Source organism: Citrus clementina, unplaced genomic scaffold (assembly GCF_000493195.1).
Source record: "Citrus clementina cultivar Clemenules unplaced genomic scaffold, Citrus_clementina_v1.0 scaffold_7, whole genome shotgun sequence".
NCBI classification, from domain to species: Eukaryota; Viridiplantae; Streptophyta; class Magnoliopsida; order Sapindales; family Rutaceae; genus Citrus; species Citrus x clementina.
Genome location: NW_006262075.1, coordinates 9948071 through 9966971, shown reverse-complemented (window position 1 = coordinate 9966971; position 18901 = coordinate 9948071). Strand labels below are relative to the sequence as shown.

General features: G+C 35.0%; 2 protein-coding genes across 2 annotated transcripts; one reads left to right on the top strand and one right to left on the bottom strand.

The window, feature by feature from the left end:
- Positions 1-1895: 1895 nt before the first annotated feature.
- LOC18036969 (E3 ubiquitin-protein ligase At1g63170) lies at positions 1896-5474 on the top strand. Its single transcript, XM_006427039.2, has 5 exons — positions 1896-2058; positions 2664-3553; positions 4312-4437; positions 4529-4817; positions 4981-5474. Exons 2-5 carry the CDS (start codon positions 2880-2882, stop codon positions 5161-5163), a joined length of 1272 nt encoding a protein of 423 aa, XP_006427102.1. The 5' UTR covers positions 1896-2058; positions 2664-2879; the 3' UTR covers positions 5164-5474.
- A 322-nt stretch (positions 5475-5796) lies between these two features.
- Positions 5797-17615, bottom strand: LOC18036777 (N-terminal acetyltransferase A complex auxiliary subunit NAA15). Its single transcript, XM_006427034.2, has 26 exons — positions 17421-17615; positions 16100-16178; positions 15123-15205; positions 14884-15033; positions 14007-14122; positions 13405-13510; positions 12924-12995; positions 12705-12820; positions 12299-12431; positions 11710-11787; positions 11572-11625; positions 11358-11428; positions 11148-11202; positions 10962-11057; positions 10613-10741; positions 10410-10492; positions 10085-10315; positions 9196-9328; positions 9008-9115; positions 8734-8865; positions 8212-8268; positions 7912-8009; positions 7682-7740; positions 7478-7589; positions 7255-7355; positions 5797-6625 (listed from the first exon to the last, which is right to left on the bottom strand). The coding sequence occupies exons 1-26, from the start codon at positions 17469-17471 to the stop codon at positions 6426-6428; spliced, it is 2703 nt and encodes a 900-aa protein (XP_006427097.1). The 5' UTR covers positions 17472-17615; the 3' UTR covers positions 5797-6425.
- Between the last annotated feature and the right edge of the window lie 1286 nt (positions 17616-18901).

The window sequence follows — 18901 nt, the reverse complement described above, 5'->3', positions numbered from 1 at the left end:
AATCAACCTAAAATTGATATGAAATGAAACTGACACGTCCGGTGACCTATTTTGCCAGCGTTAATATTGTTGCAGCAAGTGAGAATTTTTTTAAGTTTTTCTTTTTTTTTCTTTTTAATGCTCTGCCGTTTGGTAGGGTTTTCTTTTTTTTTTTTTCTTTTCTTTTTAAGTCGCTAAAAGAGTTTTTTTTTTTAAAAAAAATGTCAAATGCTCTTATTCAGAACTAAACAGTTATAAGCTCGATTTGAAACAGTTGCATTCGATAAAAGCATACCAAACTGAGCCTAAGCAACCTGTAGATTATTCGGAACATTATTGAAGGTGAGAGACACCAACCACTCGGCGGTTATTGAATCATAAAGAACGAATAAAAGCTGGCCAAAAATATGTGTACATCAAATATACAAACGTCTCAATTTTTATCTTTTTGGCCAAGCCAACCACTGTAATTCATGGCCACAATTAATAAACGCTCAAGATCTTTCTCAAGAGAGGAAATTAGTTGAGCTGAATCGACACTAAACAAATTAACTTTTCTATCAGTCTATTAAAGAAGAAATTTTAGAATAAATCTGATGTACCATATCAGTTATATAATAAGTAAATAATGTCATGACGTATGTATATTTATTTTGTAAATCATCATATAAGTGGTAGTTGTATTAAATTTAACTATACATGTCATGCATGTATCAATTAATTATAATACATCAGAAGTATTTTAGAATTTCGCCTAACAAAGATGTCATATTTATTGAGCTCATCGGTATCACAAGCAGTACATTTGATAATGAAATGAGAATTAGATTATTTTGTGTTTGTTCCTTGTAATCACTTTCTCGCTCTTACCTTATTGGTAGATTTACAATGAAGGTCCGTCCATTTTTCCTGTAAAACAGAATATTGGTTAAAATTTGATTTTCTTTTTAGCCAAATTTATAACTAGTTTTTTTTATCATGGGCAAAAACATTCTTATCTTATTTTTAGAATAATGAATCTTTATATCTTTCTTTCTTTTTTTTTTTCTCTGCCCCACCGAAAGATCGAATAATGAATCTGAAATTATGATAAACACTAAAGAATTCCAAAGATCCCATTCTTATCATCTTGAGTTTAACCTAGTAAAATATTCTTCTAATGCATTTTTTACAAACACACGTACGAAGCATTTCCTCGAGGATTATTGAGTGAATTAGAAAAAAAAGTTGGTCTCTCGCTGAATCACTTTTGCAAATTGGAGGGGTCCACGAATTTGGATTTGCAGGTAAAATTAATGAATCATCGATAATGAATTAATGATTGATTGAATTAAGAGAAGGGATCCATCATAGCAACTTGCAATCCCCTGAGTCAAAAGGATCTCGACCGTCCAATCCATCAACTTTAAACACCAATGATGATACGAGCCTTCACAATCGAACAGCCCAAACATCTTCTCGGGAAAGTTATTGTGGGCCCCCCTAAGTGATGGCAACTAGGTCAGACCACCTTTTTTTTTTTTTTTCTTTTTTCCCCTCAATTTCTCTTTAATTTCAAAATTGGAAGGATACTTAAAATTGTGTGCACAATTACTTTAAATTGAAATATCAAGTATTTTTTAATCACCATATAAAATTTTCTACGTACATAATAATTATTTCACAAACCATTGCTGTCGGAAATCAAATTATGAAATAAAAATATTTAAGTAACTTAAATTAAATTTTAATTAATATCTCCACAAATACATAATGATGCGTGATAACCTAAAAACGACCCAACTCTCCCTAAAACAAAATTTTCCTGAGTCGTCGGATCAAAAACTTTATGTGGGCCCCGCAGGCTCATCGAAAAAAGTTTTCTTAATCAGACGGTTCAGAACAAAACCTCTTAACAACCAAATCAGTCTCTAAGTTTTGCGTTTAACAAAGGGAGCACAAACACAACACAACCCAAACCCCAATATCCAATGCTGACGCAATATTTTCTCGAGAAAATGAGAGAAAGGAAAAGAAAGTGAGCATTTTTTCAGCTCTGTCACTCTCTCGTCTCTTCTCTTTCCCTTGGTTTGGAATTTGGTAAAGCCTTTGATTTATTCATCAGAATTTGTAAATTTTGTATCATTTTCTCATCTGGGTCCCTTTTTTTTGTCTTTTGTATTGTTAATTTAGCTTGATTTGTGAAAATACAAGTGGGTTTTTGTTTTATGTGGAGTGGATTTGATTTGATTGGATTAGGATACGTGTATTTACAGCCCTGATTTGATTTTTTTTAAATCATAATTCGTGGTTTGAATGTTATGACTTTTGGTGTAATTTGTTGTACTGTGATTGTTTTAATATTGATTCTAGTTTTGGCTTCTGATTTTGTGCTTTTGTTGTGTTTATGGTTCTGTGGTAATTTGATTGTCAAGATTTTGCTTTCGTTGATCAATTTGTTATATCCCGTTTTCCAATTTTCTTTTTCTTGGCTTCATTTGTGAGGAAATTTAGTTCAGCATGAATTTGGCAGTGATGTTATATTTTCTGTAAAAATTCTGCTTCTATTTTGCCTCTGTATTTTACCTGTCTGTCTCATCCGAAATGATGATGTAGCTTATGTTAATTGCTGTGCAATATTGTGATAAAATTTATTGATAAAATGTCAAGTGAGGAAATTAACTCTAGTCCTGGTTTCTTGGCAGCTTGTATAAAAGCGATACGGCAGAGGTTGAATCTTTTAGATTTTTGAGTGCCAGGTGTTGTAAGGTAATAGGAACAGATTGTTGAGAATATAAGACTAGTCAGATGTTTGTTCACTGAGGGGATTCTCAGAAATAAGCGATATTAGTAAGAAAGTTCTTTGCTCTCTTTGCCCCAACCTATGCATTCACACCTTCCAATTTGGTTGGAAGACTTAGATGGACGTTCGCTCGCTGGGACTAATTAGAGACACTGAAACTGACCAATACCCTTTGCTAATGGAGCAGGTGCATCGCCATACTGATCGTGATCACATAATTGACATAACGACAACTGATGATGCTTCATCAAGTTCATCTTATGATGAGCAGCCTCACAGAATGGCTTCACCTCAGCACGAGGATATACCATCGACTAGTACAGGAGTTCCCTCTTACCATAGTTCTTCATCTTCCTCGAATAGATTAAACAATAGGAGTTCATTCATGATGAGAGGTGATGGGTATGGACGTCGTCGTAGAAGCCCATTGAATTCGGGGCTATGGATTTCTGTTGAGTTAATTGTTACCGTGAGTCAGATTATAGCATCCATTGTTGTATTGTCGTTGTCAAGAAATGAAAATCCTCAAGCCCCACTGTTTGCATGGATTGTCGGTTACGCATCTGGTTGTGTTGCAACACTTCCCATTCTTTATTGGAGATTCCGTAACCGTCACCAGGGAATTGACTCAGATTCGACGCAACTGCGTCAAGGCTCTTCCCTACCCACCCCTCCTGAGCCCACTTCATCATACACTGCCATTTCGGCTAATCAAGCTTCAGACGAGGAAAATAATCGATCTACAGAAACAGAAACGGGGAATGGTCAGAATGCACTAAACTTCGGTGGTCGGTATGTTTTGATTATCTGCTCATCTAATGCTCAGTTTTTTGGGAATGTGTTGTTTTATGTTAATAGATATGGCAGTATTAATAGATTTGTTGGCATTTTCCAATCTGCACTCTGAAGTTTCTTTTCTCATTGGTTTGATTCATAAGAATGAAGTGACCTAATGCCATTTTGATTGAGCTGGGTTTGTACTGATGGTTTGAAATTTCATAAGCATTTTATTATCAGTAAGGCCTATACATTTTCAAATATGACAACTTGATTATGTTCTTTTTACTGGCATTTAAGAATATTATCCTTTTGTTTGAGTTTCCCAAGTTCTTAATAATTTCTTGTGACAAACTTGTCAATGCATCTATTTAGTGCTTTATTATTAATTTTTTTCCTTTCTCCTCTCCATCAGTATTAGCAGAAGAAGCAACATCATGCACATGTAAAATCCCTAACATTCAGTAAGATAAAAAGTACCAACAGTTAAATGGTAATTTTTGTAAATTTAAACTATCAAGTGTATCTGTGCTTCTAATTTTGAAGAATCAAGCTTAAAAATAGCTCTCATTGAATGACTACCCACTATTCACAACCGTTACCTATGCATTTATTGTGGATAAGGATACTTATCCGCTAAATTATTGTTATTTAATTTAACAAGCATGCACGTAATTCGTGCTTTTGTGTAGCTTATTTTATTGTAAAAGCATCTATATTCACCAAGTAAGTTGTAATGGTATCTCTGAGTGAAGATGCTTTTTAATATGCAGACTGAATGGATTAGTGGACCATTTCAAGATGGCTTTAGACTGCTTCTTTGCAGTTTGGTTTGTCGTCGGCAATGTGTGGATTTTTGGAGGTCATTCTAGTCCCTCTGATGCTCCCAAATTGTACAGGTACATAGTTATTGTCCTTTGCATTTTTGTTTTTCACTGGGAATTCATCATGGTTGCATCATTTATAAACTGTTGCTTGATGTACTTGTAGGTTATGTATAGTGTTCCTTACCTTTAGTTGTATTGGATACGCCATGCCATTCATATTATGTGCAACAATATGTTGCTGCTTGCCTTGCATAATTTCTGTCCTGGGTATCCGGGAAGATTATTCTCAAACTAGAGGAGCTACTGCTGAAACCATTAATGCTCTGCCAACCTACAAGTTCAAATCAAAGAAAAATGGGAATCTCAATGACCAGGACAACTCAGGAGGAACTGAGGGTGGCGTCCTAGCCGCGGGGACCGAGAAGGAGCGTATGATATCGGGAGAAGATGCAGTAAGTTTGTTAGCAGATTCTGTTGCTGCCGAAGTTCTGTCTTGTTTGTAATTAAGGAACCAGTTAAAAAATTTTGGACAAAAGAATTGAATTCTTTCACTTTTCCAGTTGGAGTTATAACATGGTTTTTTTTTTTTTTTTTCCCTCGCGTCTGTCGATGCAGGTTTGTTGCATTTGCCTGGCAAAGTACGTAGACGACGATGAGCTTAGGGAGTTGATTTGCTCCCATGTCTTTCACGTAGATTGTGTGGACAAATGGTTAAAAATCAATGCATCATGTCCACTCTGTAAAAGTGAGATTGGTGATAGCTCTTCCCCCCTAGTCCAGGACTCCGCCCAGCACTGAATACAGAATGCATGAGGCATTTAACTGAAGCCTGAGGCAGTATACTAGGGAGCAGCCAAGCAGAGTGTTTTCTAAAGCTTTGGAGATCAGCGTTACAGCTTGCAAAACTTGTGTTGACGGTTCCATTCTGTTTTGCAGTGATACGTCTAGCTCAAGCAGGCCCTGGTTTCGAATGATGTACAATTTAAAACTATCGATATTTTGTAATGCTAGGATACAGGAAGATTCAATCATATTACGCTCTTGCATTCATTCTTTCCCGCTTATCAAGAATAGTCATCGAGCAATCCGGGAAAATTTCAACCTTGCAATAGCCCTATGCAGAAGATTACCATTTTGGATAGGTAATAGGTTTATTTAAAAAGGTATCATGTAGCGATGTTAACTTACATTGCTGTAAATTTTCAAATCAATACCGACTTTTATCACCCTTTTCTTGTTTTCTTGTCCCGCAGTTCTTTGTTGCAGTGCAGCCATCAGACAGGCTAAAATTTTAAAACAGGGAGGAGTTACCAATTTTTTCAAACGCAAGCATTTAATAGTTCATAATATCAACAAAATTTTGATTCGAAACTGCACCAGCAAGGCTCAGCTTCTTGTTTCCCATTTAAAACTGAAGGAACTCAATTAACAAGACACAAAAATTTAGTATTCAAAATCTCACTTCCAGTACTGGTAACAACAAAACTGATTATTGTGGCGAGATCTATCAGCTATCTTACGAATTCCATGGCAAAATTTTTCACATGGTTTGTTTATACATAACAAATGATAAAATAAAATGGGGAAAGTACAACATGTTCCGGAAATCTGATGGGAGCTACCAAGTTTTGTTCTAGCTGACTGACTGGGTGAGGGACCATTACTCAAGAGGGAGAAAAATTCTATAATGCCCCTCACAACCTGAAACACACAGCAAGCTTGAGTATCGGTCCAAAACCATGGAACCAACCTTTTCCCTTATCTCACAAAGTAGTGTGTTAATAAAGAAATCAACCCTAAAACACAATGGACTTAAATTATACACATTTGCAGAGGAATGCATTAAACTATTGGGCAAGGGAGAAGCCGTGACGAGAAAATTTGATCCGGGCGCAATAGTGGACAGGATGCCATGACTCAGACACGATCTCAGAATGATCCTCCATCAAGAGCTGCAAATATACACTCGGGGAATAATTTTCTGTGGCAGCTTAGCTATCTAATTGACACTAGAGCATTGCTGAAAATGCAAGTATGTCAAATTATGCAAACATTCAGTATCAGGTTGAGATGGCAAGGTTCTTAAAAGCCTCTAGTTTTCCATTTGAAGCAATGGTATCAGCACTAACTCCAGCTTGGCTGGCACTCCCATTCTCGGGATTTGTTAACATGTGCTTGTATGCTGTGTTGTACATGCCACTGTGTTTGCCTTCAAAGTAGGTTGAATACGGGAAATACTCAGCACAACGAGTTTTCCATCCTGCAACAGTGGGGGGGAAAAAACTTTCTTCAGAACTAAAGAGCTTTACCATTTTTCTTTTCCCAATATATGAAACTCAAAAGTGTATTAATGGAGAAAAATCAGAACAAAGAGTGGACTAGTTGTCCACTAAGCAAGCAAAAAAGATATGCTTTTACTACCATACATAACTATACCCAATCACCCTCATACAATGCTATCCCAACTCTTAAAACCCTTTCCCAATTTAGATGAATGGAGAAAAAAGATGAATCCTGGAACTAGCTGGACATACTCCTTTCCTACTTCCATTTCTAATAATTGGCTCAACCAAGTTTTGAACTGGTCCAGTAGTTCAACTTGAAGGGGTTTGCAGATCAATGGATAAATAGACTCGGAAGGAACTATTATAAGACCTGTCAGAGCCATGTCCACTTTTTCCCTAATCCGAAAGGTCTTTTGAAGGACTTCTTTTAAGTTAGACCAACCATGTTTCACGGTTAGAAGAAAAATATGATCAGAAAGTATGAAAACAACAAATACACACTAGAATCTCAGAACACTGGAATTGATCAAATAAGATCCATCATCTTTTCTTTATTTCTTAAGCAGCATAAACAATGAATAAAAACTAGCGTAGCTATACTCACTCAACGCGGCATCTTGGTCTGCAAGAACTGTTTCAAGAAGTTTGTGAACTGCAATGCTGTCTCTGAGTTTCCATTCCCGAACAGATCCAAGAGCTCCATTTCTGATACAATAAAACATAAAGAGGGTTCAAAAATCCTCCCTGGATAAGACATGCAAGGAAAAGAAACAATGCAAAGACATAAAAGAAAGGATTATGTAATCTCATATTATAGGAAGCATTACGTTGGAGCCAAATTGTTGGTTGAATCTTCAATCAATTGAACAGCCTCAGATTTCTTGTTAGTTTCAAGAACAAATAACATTTCTGCAGCTGCTGCTCTATGCATTAATGAATCTGCAACAAGCAAAAACAAAGCAACCATGACAATGCTACACGAGACAGGTGCCTTAAATATGTCATTAATGTAACGCAAGGTGGATTTTAACCTTCGTGCTTATGAAGGAAAAATTTGTTTGCCTCGATCAGAGATTTCTCCTGCAATTGACTGCATAAAAGAAGAAACAGAGAATATTACTATTGATAAAACAATAATACACACGTCTTCCCAACAAAAAACAAGACCCTTAAAGAAAGAAAACCCCTCCACACAAAAGAGGGGTAGAGAAAGAGATCAAACAACTACAACAAGGAAAGAAAGAAGAAAATTCGAGAGAACCTGATTGCTGGGCGTTCTGCTTCTAAGACACTCCAAATGAGTTTCTCAGTATCAGTCGCAGGAGCAGTCATCAAGTCTACTTTATGGAAAAATCTAATCTGCATAAATGAAGTTTAAATCAGGACAGTTAAGATAAGACACTTTTGTACCCTGGTTGTCAGTGAATGATGTATTAACATTGTGAAACATATCCATACAGAGACACACCTACTATTCACCAAATAGTAAGTTGGTTGATTTGTCTCAGATCAAATATCACATACTAACACAGTAAACTTATTCAGAACAGATACTACATACCAAGCAGCGATGCGATTCGGGATCCTCAGCATTCAACCTTAGCAAATGTTTTACAGCCTACGTGGAAAGAAGTATAAGCAAGACAGGCGTTAGTGTAACATTAGCAAAATGATGATAGTGCATGCATGAAGAAGAACAATTTAGCTAAAAACCGGCAGTTCCCAGTTCAAGTGGCACCCTCATCAAATAATTCATAATGAACAGAAAAATGTAAGGTTCCATTCAAGATAAGTTGCAGCTCTTTTAAGAGGGGAGAGAGGGTTTCAGAGGAGTATGTATCCGCGGACACAAGTGAGGAAGAGCTGGAACTGCCTTTTAGTACTTGTTTATGCATAGATTGTGCAATGAACTTAACTCTGCAAAATCAATAAACCTGACCTCCTCCAAAGAAAAAATTAATATATATATATATAAATAAACCTGATAGCTGAGCATGAAGGGTTCCAATTTCCACAAGGTGGATCATTAGGTTATACTTTCTTATCATATGTAAAAATAACATGTGCAGATCATGAAAAATACCTGAAAGGCTAGCAAAATCTTCTGCTTTCTTATATTTACTTCAAAAGATAGCAAGTGTGTTTCTAGAGAATCGGGTGAGTTCTTCTGAAGCAATTTCAAGTACTTTGTAGCTTCTGACAATGGATCTTCAACCTAAATAGATACATGTATTCATAAGAAACAGCTGTTATATTTTGAAATTAAGGATACACATTTGATGAGTGTTGAGAAGAGATTTTGCAAGTTTATAATGCAAATATCAGGAAAAATAACCTAACAAGTATATAACAATAACCTGCAATAACTTTTCCCCATGTGGATCTGGATCAACAGGTTTGACATGTCTTTTCCCAGACTTGGAGACACCACTAGCACTTGATTCTTCATTTTTCCCCTCGGCCTCCTGAAAGTGCAAATAGTTAGAAGTTACTTTTGAGTATTAATGTAGCTAGAAACAGAAAGTTCTCAGGAAAAAATATCTACTTTTTTGGCTCGGGCTTCAGCCTTTCTCTGTTTTTGCTTCAGTTTCTTTTTCTGCGAAGGAGGCAAGTCTGCCTTATCATCATCCTCTTCAGTCATTGACCTTGGAGGAGAATCAAACAATTTTATATAGCACCTGCACTTCAAAATCCAACTCAACATAAATATGAGAACACGAAACAGATAACTTCACATGGGGCATATAAACCGAATGATGATGGTCTTAAAAAGATCGGGAGCATATTGAAGATGATGCTGAAAACAGCAAACATCAAATAACATTATGACCAAGACCAATTAATGAAGTGATGCAGCAAAAGCAAATTGAAACTCTCTCAATCATTAGATAATCAAAACATAGTTAAATCCAAGTAGTCAGGACCAAGAAACCTTGCACGTCCTCTCCGGGAACGCTCAAATGCATATTATTTGATATCAAATGTTAAGATCAAATTATCATTCATCTAATGCATACAAAAACCCTTTAACCCTTTCTTCTGCTTCCAGCTTATTACATTCTCCAATTGCAAATCCACGCAATTACAATCACATAGAGATGTTAAGCAAAGTATAATCGCTAGCTAAAAACTCCATTTTAATAAATCTTCACCTCGTAAAACCGGTCAGCTACCTTCAGGCTATCAGCTGGCCATGAAGACCAGACATCAAATGAGGCAGTTATCTACAGTGGGTGGTTATAAGCCCACAATTTCAAGGAGTGAAATCCCTATTTGTAAACTTCTTTCCCTCAAATTAGGAACTAGAACTAGAACAGACACATCACATAGTAAGGAAAGAGTATATAGCGCACGGACATCACAGGGTGAAGTGCTAACCATGTCTAGTCATCATAAATCATCAATAAATCTTGTTTACATTCCTACTGCTTCACCTGATAGCTCCAGCTGCTGCTTTGTGAAAATAAGCATGTGAATGGAGTCGATCTTGAAATTTGAGCATCTCCACATAGGCACGCAGCGTCATTTTCCTTAAGCAATAAGAATGGAAGTCAAATTGATCTTCCGTAATATCTGCATAGTGCTTCTCCACAGCTAAAAATTTCTTCAGAGCACGTCCAAGGTCACCTTGGCGGAAGTAGCTTTCGCCAGAAGCAAGTTCATACCTACCCAAAAAGTAATATTTAACAACAATTAGTAAAGTTAACCACATTATTTAGTTTATCCAATAAACTGGTCAGGCAGCAAATAGAAACAGACCACATGCACTGCATGTCATGAAGGTTGTTGTGTTGATCTCCATCTTTTGTGAATAATGCAGCAGTTTTTTCTGCCAAGGAGACCTTCAGGAGAAAAGTTATGTTAAGTACAACCAAACAAGGAAAGCTGCTTATGAGAATGCTTCAAGAATCAGCATAAAATTTGCATATAACAAAAAGAAAATGAAAACACAGCTTCTGAACCTGATCAGCCTGTAACATGCGCTTGACACATTCACTATTTACATATCGATCTGCAAGATCCATACATCTAGCTTCATCTGCCAATGTAGCAGCCGCTGCCAAATCACCTGCATGCTTCAATATGCGGCTCTGTAACAAAAGCATGCCAACATTAGAAGATTCCAATAATTTCTTGCTTAGTTAAAATATTAATCCCATAGAAAAACTTCCACTATGTCTTACAAAATTCATACTTTTCCTGTGCTAAAAATATGGTGTTTATAAATTAAAGGCCAAAAATAATCATAACTCAAATCAAGCAAACCAATAAACAAAAAAGTAAAGTTTAGACCACAGAGCCCAAGCAGACCTTGACAGAGTACAAATCAATGACAGTTGGAGTGTGCTCTATAGCCTCATCTATTTTAGAGATAGCAACATCATATTGGCCCCGCCTGTCATAATGCTGCATCATGAAAAAATTTTCAGAAATTAATTCAGAGGAAAACTCAACAAAGATGAAGATGAAAACAAACTATCCAACTTAGGTCGTCACCTGGGCCAAGAAAAACAAAGTCCATAAAAGTGTCGAAGGGGGCTCTTTTTCTTCCCTGGTTCAAAATGAAAATGTTAAGGAAAAGAAATGACACAATTTGATAAGACTTAAGGGGCATTTCTCTTCCATTTCATGAATTATGCAGATAGCTAAAAAATTATTCAGTAAGACTAACTACAGTATCAAACAAGGGCCCTGACCATATATTACCTCCCAGGATATTTCCCAGTTGTCCCAATTGAATGTTCCAACTCAAGAATAAGTTGCTCCAGAATGTCTGCCTGGTAACAGTTGCCAAAATACAAAACATAAATCCTAATCAAACAATTTTTCCAACCAAACCACTGGAGTTTTACACTCCTGATGAAATTTGTGACAAAATGCTTAAAATCAAATTCTAGGAAGAGAAAAATATTAAACTAACCTTGCCAGGTTGATCATATAAAGGAGAAAGATCCGAGAACAATGAAGGAACTCCCTATAAGCATAAGATGAATTTTCATTATTTTATCCTGGAAATTACAAAGACCAGGCGAAATGCGCAAAATATCATGATCAATACCTTGGTCAAGAGAGGCCTAACATAATTGAATGCAGCTTCACGAAACTTTTCACCTTGTAGAAAATCAAGAGGTATTCTCTAAATGGTAAAACAAAGAAAAATTACATTTTACAACATGAAAAGTCCCATCACATATCATAAGGAATTTAGGCTCATAATAATTTGTTGATAATCAAGACAAGGAAAGGTGATGTTGATTACACCGACATTAAGAAAATGTTGATGAAGTTGAAAACAAGAACACAGTAAAGAAAGGGGAAGAAGCACCGATATCTCTACTCTTGCTAAGCACCATAAAAAATATTTTAAAAAAGAATTAAAAATATTGATGAATAAACATAAACAGTAAATCAAAAAAGATATCTCCATTGCAAGCTCTCAAAATAAAATAATCATATATGAATATGCAAAACTTTCTATCTCTGTGGCAGCTGCTCGGTAGAAGCTTAAAAATTAAAGTTTGAAAGAGGAATGTTCTCAGGGCAATCCAAAAGCCTCTAAAATACCAAAACAACATAAATCTAGCATAGCAATTAAAGGAGAAGAAGCACTGATCGCCTTAGAAACATGAACTGAGGGGATGTGTCACCTTGACAGCTGATGACCATGTGTATTGCTGAGCAAGAGATTTGTATAAGGCATCTAACTCATCAATTTCGCCAGAAGAATAGTTGCCATTATCTCTATACAAGCCGAGACATTTTTGCAGCCCTTCATAATAACTGAAAAAAAATTTATTTGCTCACCAGTTAGAATCAAAATAACCTTTTTAGGCACCTATTTAATCAGTGTTTAGGGAATTCAGCAGGCATAACCATAGATAAATTTAGTTTCTCTCTTTCCTGTGCATATACATAACTATCATAAACATGTATGAGAGACTGAATGATAATCCTATGATAGTTCACATTGATACATCTGTCAGTAATTTACCAACTCCTCCATAAGCGTACTTTATTAAAATTAAATATGCAAACTAAAAGCATAAATCGTACCTGTAATTGTCAGGATTCATGGAAAGTAATGCCCTGTATAATTCAGCAGCTTCTTCTAAGCGACCAATCATCACTAGAAGAGAAACCTCTTGCTCTTTATAAGCCAATTTGTCAACCTAGCAAAACATGAAACAAGACCGACATCTGAATAATCACATGTTCTGGACTTGAAAGCTCAAATATGCGGCCATTTAAGAAAAGTAGGTAACACGCACTCACAATTTTCGACTCTTTCTTGTGCATTTCCCCAAGAGCTCTCTCAAAAGAGCCACATTCCTCTAACAAAGAAATCTGGAGAATGATATCGTACACAAATGAGCACCAAAAAGTCTTTAAAGGCACCAAATATTTCAATATATCCGCATCAGGTAGACACTAATGGCTCAGGCAATCTTGGCAGCAGATGGAAAACAACAACAGAATAAATATGTCTTTCACGGCATCACGGATCTCAATATATACAGCATCATGAGTACACTAATACAGGCAGTCATGCAGTAGATCTACGAACTTGAGAAATTCTGACAGATCCATCATGAAGACAAAAATACATATGTAAAATGAAAAAAAAAAAATGAAGATTTCATACGCATACATATCCACAGAAAATCCACACAAGAAGGTCAAAATAGCGCATCTAAGCTTGAAAATGTTAGCTCGATGATTAAAAGCCAGATGCATGTGACATGAATACTAATACCTTATATAAAAGCATTTCACCGTGCTCGCATCTTTCATTATCCGGAGGATAATCATCTTCAAGTGTCCCTTCATATGCTTCTAAAATTTCAACTGCTTTTGAACCACTAGATAAATAATAAAAGGGAGTTGTTTAGCATAAGCTATAGTTGAAAGGCTAAAATGAAAGGCAAAAGGGAAAAAAAGAGCTAACTGCAGCACAGTACATTGATTCAAAACTCATTTAACCACATGCAATGTAGTAAATCTCAAGCAACTATGCACTAACAACGCTAAAACATAATAAAAAGAAAATTAGCTACATTTGTGGAAATATTGCCTACCAAGAGGGAAATTTGTAAAGCATGACTAAGTAAAGTAGATATCTTATTCAATTTTAGGTGACTCCATTGGGATAACATAGATATAATCCAAAATCCATTACGATGATTTCTGAAAAGGGTCTCAAGCAGCAGCACATCAACCATAAATCAGCAAATCCAACACTTTTACCATCCATGTTAAAACCTTCATTACCAATCTACAACGATAGCCTCAAAACAGATAATAAGTAATTTTTTTTTTAAAAGGCTGAGCATAAAATTTTCAAGGATCAAGACATACTTTGAGTTTAAATGATGGGAGACTGCAAACCCAATCCAGTTCATGCGATGATTCGGTTTTAAAGTCAGAAGTTGTTGCCTAGTCTCAACAAATCCTGTCAAATCCCGCATTTGTGCCTGCATAATGAACATAAAAGCAGCATCAGACAAATGAATAAGAGACACAATTTCATCATTAACATTCAGATGAAATAATTTTTCTCAATCCTTTTTTTTTCCTTTACCTTGTAGCCTTGACACCTCAACTTGTAAACAAAGTCTGTAACTTCTTTTAGCCTAGATGTGGTTTGTTACAGTTTGTATTAGCCTCAAGATCTATATGCTTGTTTAACATAAAAATCTAGGATTTCTTAACATATTAGCTTCATTTTTAACCTTCCTTTGGTCATTGGGATCCTATAGTATACCGAAGACCAACGCCCTGCAGTCATTGGGATCCTATAGTTTACCAAAGATCAACGCCCCGCCCCGCCCGCCCCACAACAAAACACCCAATCTGTCAATTCTAAAATACCTAAAGATATAAGAAGCATTCATTCCAATGGTAGCATTTATTACTAGAAAATTACATGTAACAAGATCTAAATTCACATAAGGAATTATGTTGAAATTAGTTTCAAATTGTAACCTTGAAATCCTACAAAAATGCCAACCGAAGATTCCATACAAACTTATTATTATTATTTCCAAATAGATACCATTAATTAGTGACCAATCCACGTTATCATGGGAAACATAATTGCTATTGCTGTCAACATCTTATAACAGAGTTATCCAAAGTTAGTTCAGAAAATAAGACCCTTGTTACTGTTAATTGCCAGACATCAGCACAAGAGGAGATGACTTTGAGACTAATTAATGCAGCACACAACTCCTACCTGCAACAGTGACAGGTCCCGCAGTATTTCAATGTTGTCTGGATCTATCCTCAGAGCATTACGATAGCATTTGATTGCTTCTCTATATTCTCTGTCGGATCGATACAAGAGACCGTATACATGCCAGCAAACATGACTTTTGATGTCATTCTGCATCAAGAAATAAAATAATGCTATTATATTGTAAGGAAATAACTCAACAGTCCTCAGCATTGCGATACTCAGAGAAAAAAAACAACCTTCACCCCGAGACGGACAAGCTCATATGCTTCAGATTTACGGTCCATGCAATTTAACGTCAAGCCTTTCATCGATAGTGTTTCTGATATGCAGAAGAGAGGAAAGAAGTTCATAAAATATAAACAATACAAGAGCTCATGTCTAGAAAGTAATACAATTTACTATTAATCTACAATTGATACATTACCAAGACCTGGCCTAACCAAACTAATAAGCAAAGACAAAGAGGAAACAGCAAGTTGACTGCCATTGCAACCCTTTATGTTACTGTTCATAATCCAGGTTGAACCATAAAGAATAATTCACAGTGGGTTCTTCAGATCCTCCTAATCTCATATGCTTTTTGTCCACAGATTAGGTTTTGGTCTTTTATTTTTCTACACAATATAAATCAAAAAGGCAACTATCATGCAGAACCTAACTCATTTTCAATTAAACATTACCATCATAAGATAGAAGATCATTTGAGATTTCCCAGAAAAATCAGTGAAATTTATAACCAACTTTTATTTGTTGCCTTCGTGTACTGGCCAGTATCAGAAGAATGCTTGACTTGCATTAGAGAGTAAACTAAACAAGCCTGAAGAATATAAGCACCTCAATGAAACGTAGAATTAGAAAATCTTTTAGGATAAAAAATTCAAATTGCTTAACCCCGAACTGTCTTAAGCATTTTTGGTTTGATTTATACAACATTCATTTTCTTAGCAGCAATCATTAAAGTCACATTATTTGTTCAATACAAGACAGGATTTTCAAAATTTATGCTTCATATAGCAATATGAACTTCTGCAAGCGACCACATGAATATCCAATTGTGAATAATTTGGGAAAGCATGTCAATTTAAATGACAATAAACAATGAAAAAATAAATAGGAAGATGTTCTGACAGCAGAAACTATTTTCAAATTGATAACTTTTTCATTTCCAAAATAAAAAGGAAACTTGAATACTAGTCATGTACAGAACAATTACCTCCATGTTCAGGAAACTTTTTCAATATAGCATCAGCCGCTTTCAGTCCCTTCTTATACTGTTTAGTTTCATATGATTTCTGGAAATCAAAAGTATGACTCAATTAATCATAGCCTTCAAGATAAAATGGCTACAGAGATGATTGCAGAAATTACACATAAAAATACTGAAGATCATGATAGAATCATAACAGCTTAAGAATATTGAGAACAGTTTTCAAAGATAAACTGTATTGATTAAGGTATCACAGAAAATCCAATTAGTGTAAAGAGACCTCTAATATCCAGAAGAAATAAGTAAACCTATGAGAAATCATGAAAAAATAAAACCGGCCAAACATTATCCGAAAGAGAACGGTCATATAGGGATTAAAAGAAATAAATATCCAAATGCCACTTTTGTTTAAATTCAGTAAGGTTCCACTTTGATTCCTGGAACTGGATTCAAGTTTTAAGTTAAAAATATTTAAACAACATACAAAAGGCATATATTTGAATGCTCATGAAACTAATCACAAATTTCAAGGCTCATTAACTTGTGAATCTCAATTATTTTTAGTGGAAAGGTGTTATATCATGTGCACTCATGAGTAATTCAAAACAAGGAAGGTCTCACTCTCCTCTTTTTCGTTTAAGACTCTAAAATTTTTAAATTTTAATGTCTTCATCCACAGAATCAGAACTAAAATTAAAAGCAAATTGATATTTACAAATCCTGCTGTCCAAATGAACTATAGAAGCAATCCAAACCCTAGGGAAGTCAGCATCATTGAACTCAAAAACCAATGCTGATCGCATCTTCTCCCGTGGATATACATTACATTCATTAAACTTCTTACACTCGAAAGCAAGCAATTCCCAGAACACTCGAAGGCAAGCAATTCCCAAGACACTTACTTTCATTCGCAGTCACATCAACGGACAAAAGGATTACCAACGAAGCCTCGAAAACTACAGACCAACTCCTAAATTCATCACTACCACAAAAACCCATCATACAGCCACCAAAAAATCGAAATTTTCTCAATAAAATCAACTCAGTTCACTAAACTAAACAAAACCGACCTGACATAACCAAACTATAAACACCAAAAGCAAAATCAATTAACTAAAAGCAGCCAAAATAAAACAGACCCATCAATCCATTAATTCTCAAAAGCCCCAAAAATAACCAAGCCAACACAAACCCACTTCCCGATTTTTCAACTACCCATCAAAATAATACTAATAAGGGGTTCCTTTGACACAGCAAACGATGATCAATTAGCAAGAAACAATAACCCAGAAACGTGTACAAAGAAAGAGAGCAAGCGAGGGCGTACGACGATGAGTTTAAAGAGATTGGCGTCTTTGGAAGGAAGAGAGGCGCCCATTGTGATGGTGTTTGAGAGAGAAAGAGCGGCGGTGGTGGCGGTGACGGTGGTGGCGTTTATCTGCTGCAACCCTACCCTACTGTGAACAATAAGCTAAAAGAGAGAAAGAGAATGAGCTTAATAAGTAACTTGTGTGTTTATTTATTTAGACTTTGGAGACTTCAGAGCTAATTGCTAAAGTGAGCCCCCTCCCTCTCTCTTGTTTTTGTAATTACTTGGCATTTCCTGGGGTTATTTTCTTTTTCTTTTTCTTTTTATTTATTTTTGGTTGGAAAATTTTAAAAACAATAAATAAATAGTCTAATTAATTAAATTTTATCAAAATAAATTCAAGAATTCAATGTGTGCCCTAAAAGCTGTTAGGTTCTGTAACCCGATGTTAAAAGACTCACTTGCTCGTAACGAATAAAAAAAATGAATTTGAATCATTATAATTTCTCTTTAATAAGAGTGTAGTATTTTATTTTATTTTATTTAAGAATAAATTTCTTCAAGATATAGAAGTAATATTTTGCACCATACCATAATAAAAATAATATCGATTGATCGAATAACTTCGTGATGGTAAAATATCTCTAGTATTGAATTGTGTAATACAAAAAAAAAAAAAAAAATGTCTGCACTAAAGTAGTAATAATAATAAAAATGGAAATAATTTGACGAACTGATTTTAACAGCTGAAGGAAATGGATGCAAATTTGGTTCAATGTGACTTTACGTGCAGGGGTGTTTGTGTAATTGGCTTGACTTGGGTTTCTCAAGCAAACTATTCTATTTTAAGATCTTTTTTTTTTCCGCTTTTCATTTATTTTATCACGTCATTAATTTGAGATGCTAGCTATTGGACACTTTTTTATTATAATTTTTACTATTTTGCAAGTAGAAAAGTAGAAATCGTTGGGTAATTGTTTGCCCTAACATCTAAAGCCCTAGTATTTTTTATTTTTTTATATGTTTAGTATGACAAAAACTAAAGATAAATATTAATTTATAATTGATTTTTTATCTACGATTCCTTTTTCAATGCTGTTGATTTTTTTATCTACAATTTCTTTTTCAATTTTATCCTAGCTAAACAGGAGTTTGAACTCTCATGTTATGCTATGTTAAAATCTTGCTTTTATTGTTTAATAAGTTTTTTTTTTAATTTTTTAAAGCAAAATGGTTAATAACATTTGAATCCAAATTTCTATATTATATGACGTCACTATTCTTCAATTATTTCCATAAAATAACCTCTAGAAATAACAATGACCAAACTAAAGGATTTTCCATTTCTAATCAGTGACTCACTAATCATTGTTCATACGCTTCAGAGTTAATCGTTTGTAATATATATGTTTTTGCACGATTTTTCACCTATTCATATATTAAGAAAAAAAAAGTTATTCAAAATAGTTCCTCAAAAATAATATATTTTCTAATAATAA

Excerpts from the sequence above, each read along its gene's own strand:
- LOC18036777 (XM_006427034.2), bottom strand. The coding sequence starts at position 17,471 with ATGGGCGCCTCTCTTCCTTCCAAAGACGCCAATCTCTTTAAACTCATC. Across the intron at positions 11,058-11,147 it reads CTTTGTTTTTCTTGGCCCAG|CATTATGACAGGCGGGGCCA; the intron begins GTGACGACCTAA and ends TTCATGATGCAG. Across the intron at positions 6,626-7,254 it reads AGACCAAGATGCCGCGTTGA|GATGGAAAACTCGTTGTGCT; the intron begins GTGAGTATAGCT and ends CCACTGTTGCAG.
- LOC18036969 (XM_006427039.2), top strand. The coding sequence starts at position 2,880 with ATGGACGTTCGCTCGCTGGGACTAATTAGAGACACTGAAACTGACCAA. Across the intron at positions 3,554-4,311 it reads GCACTAAACTTCGGTGGTCG|ACTGAATGGATTAGTGGACC; the intron begins GTATGTTTTGAT and ends TTTAATATGCAG. Across the intron at positions 4,818-4,980 it reads TGATATCGGGAGAAGATGCA|GTTTGTTGCATTTGCCTGGC; the intron begins GTAAGTTTGTTA and ends CTGTCGATGCAG.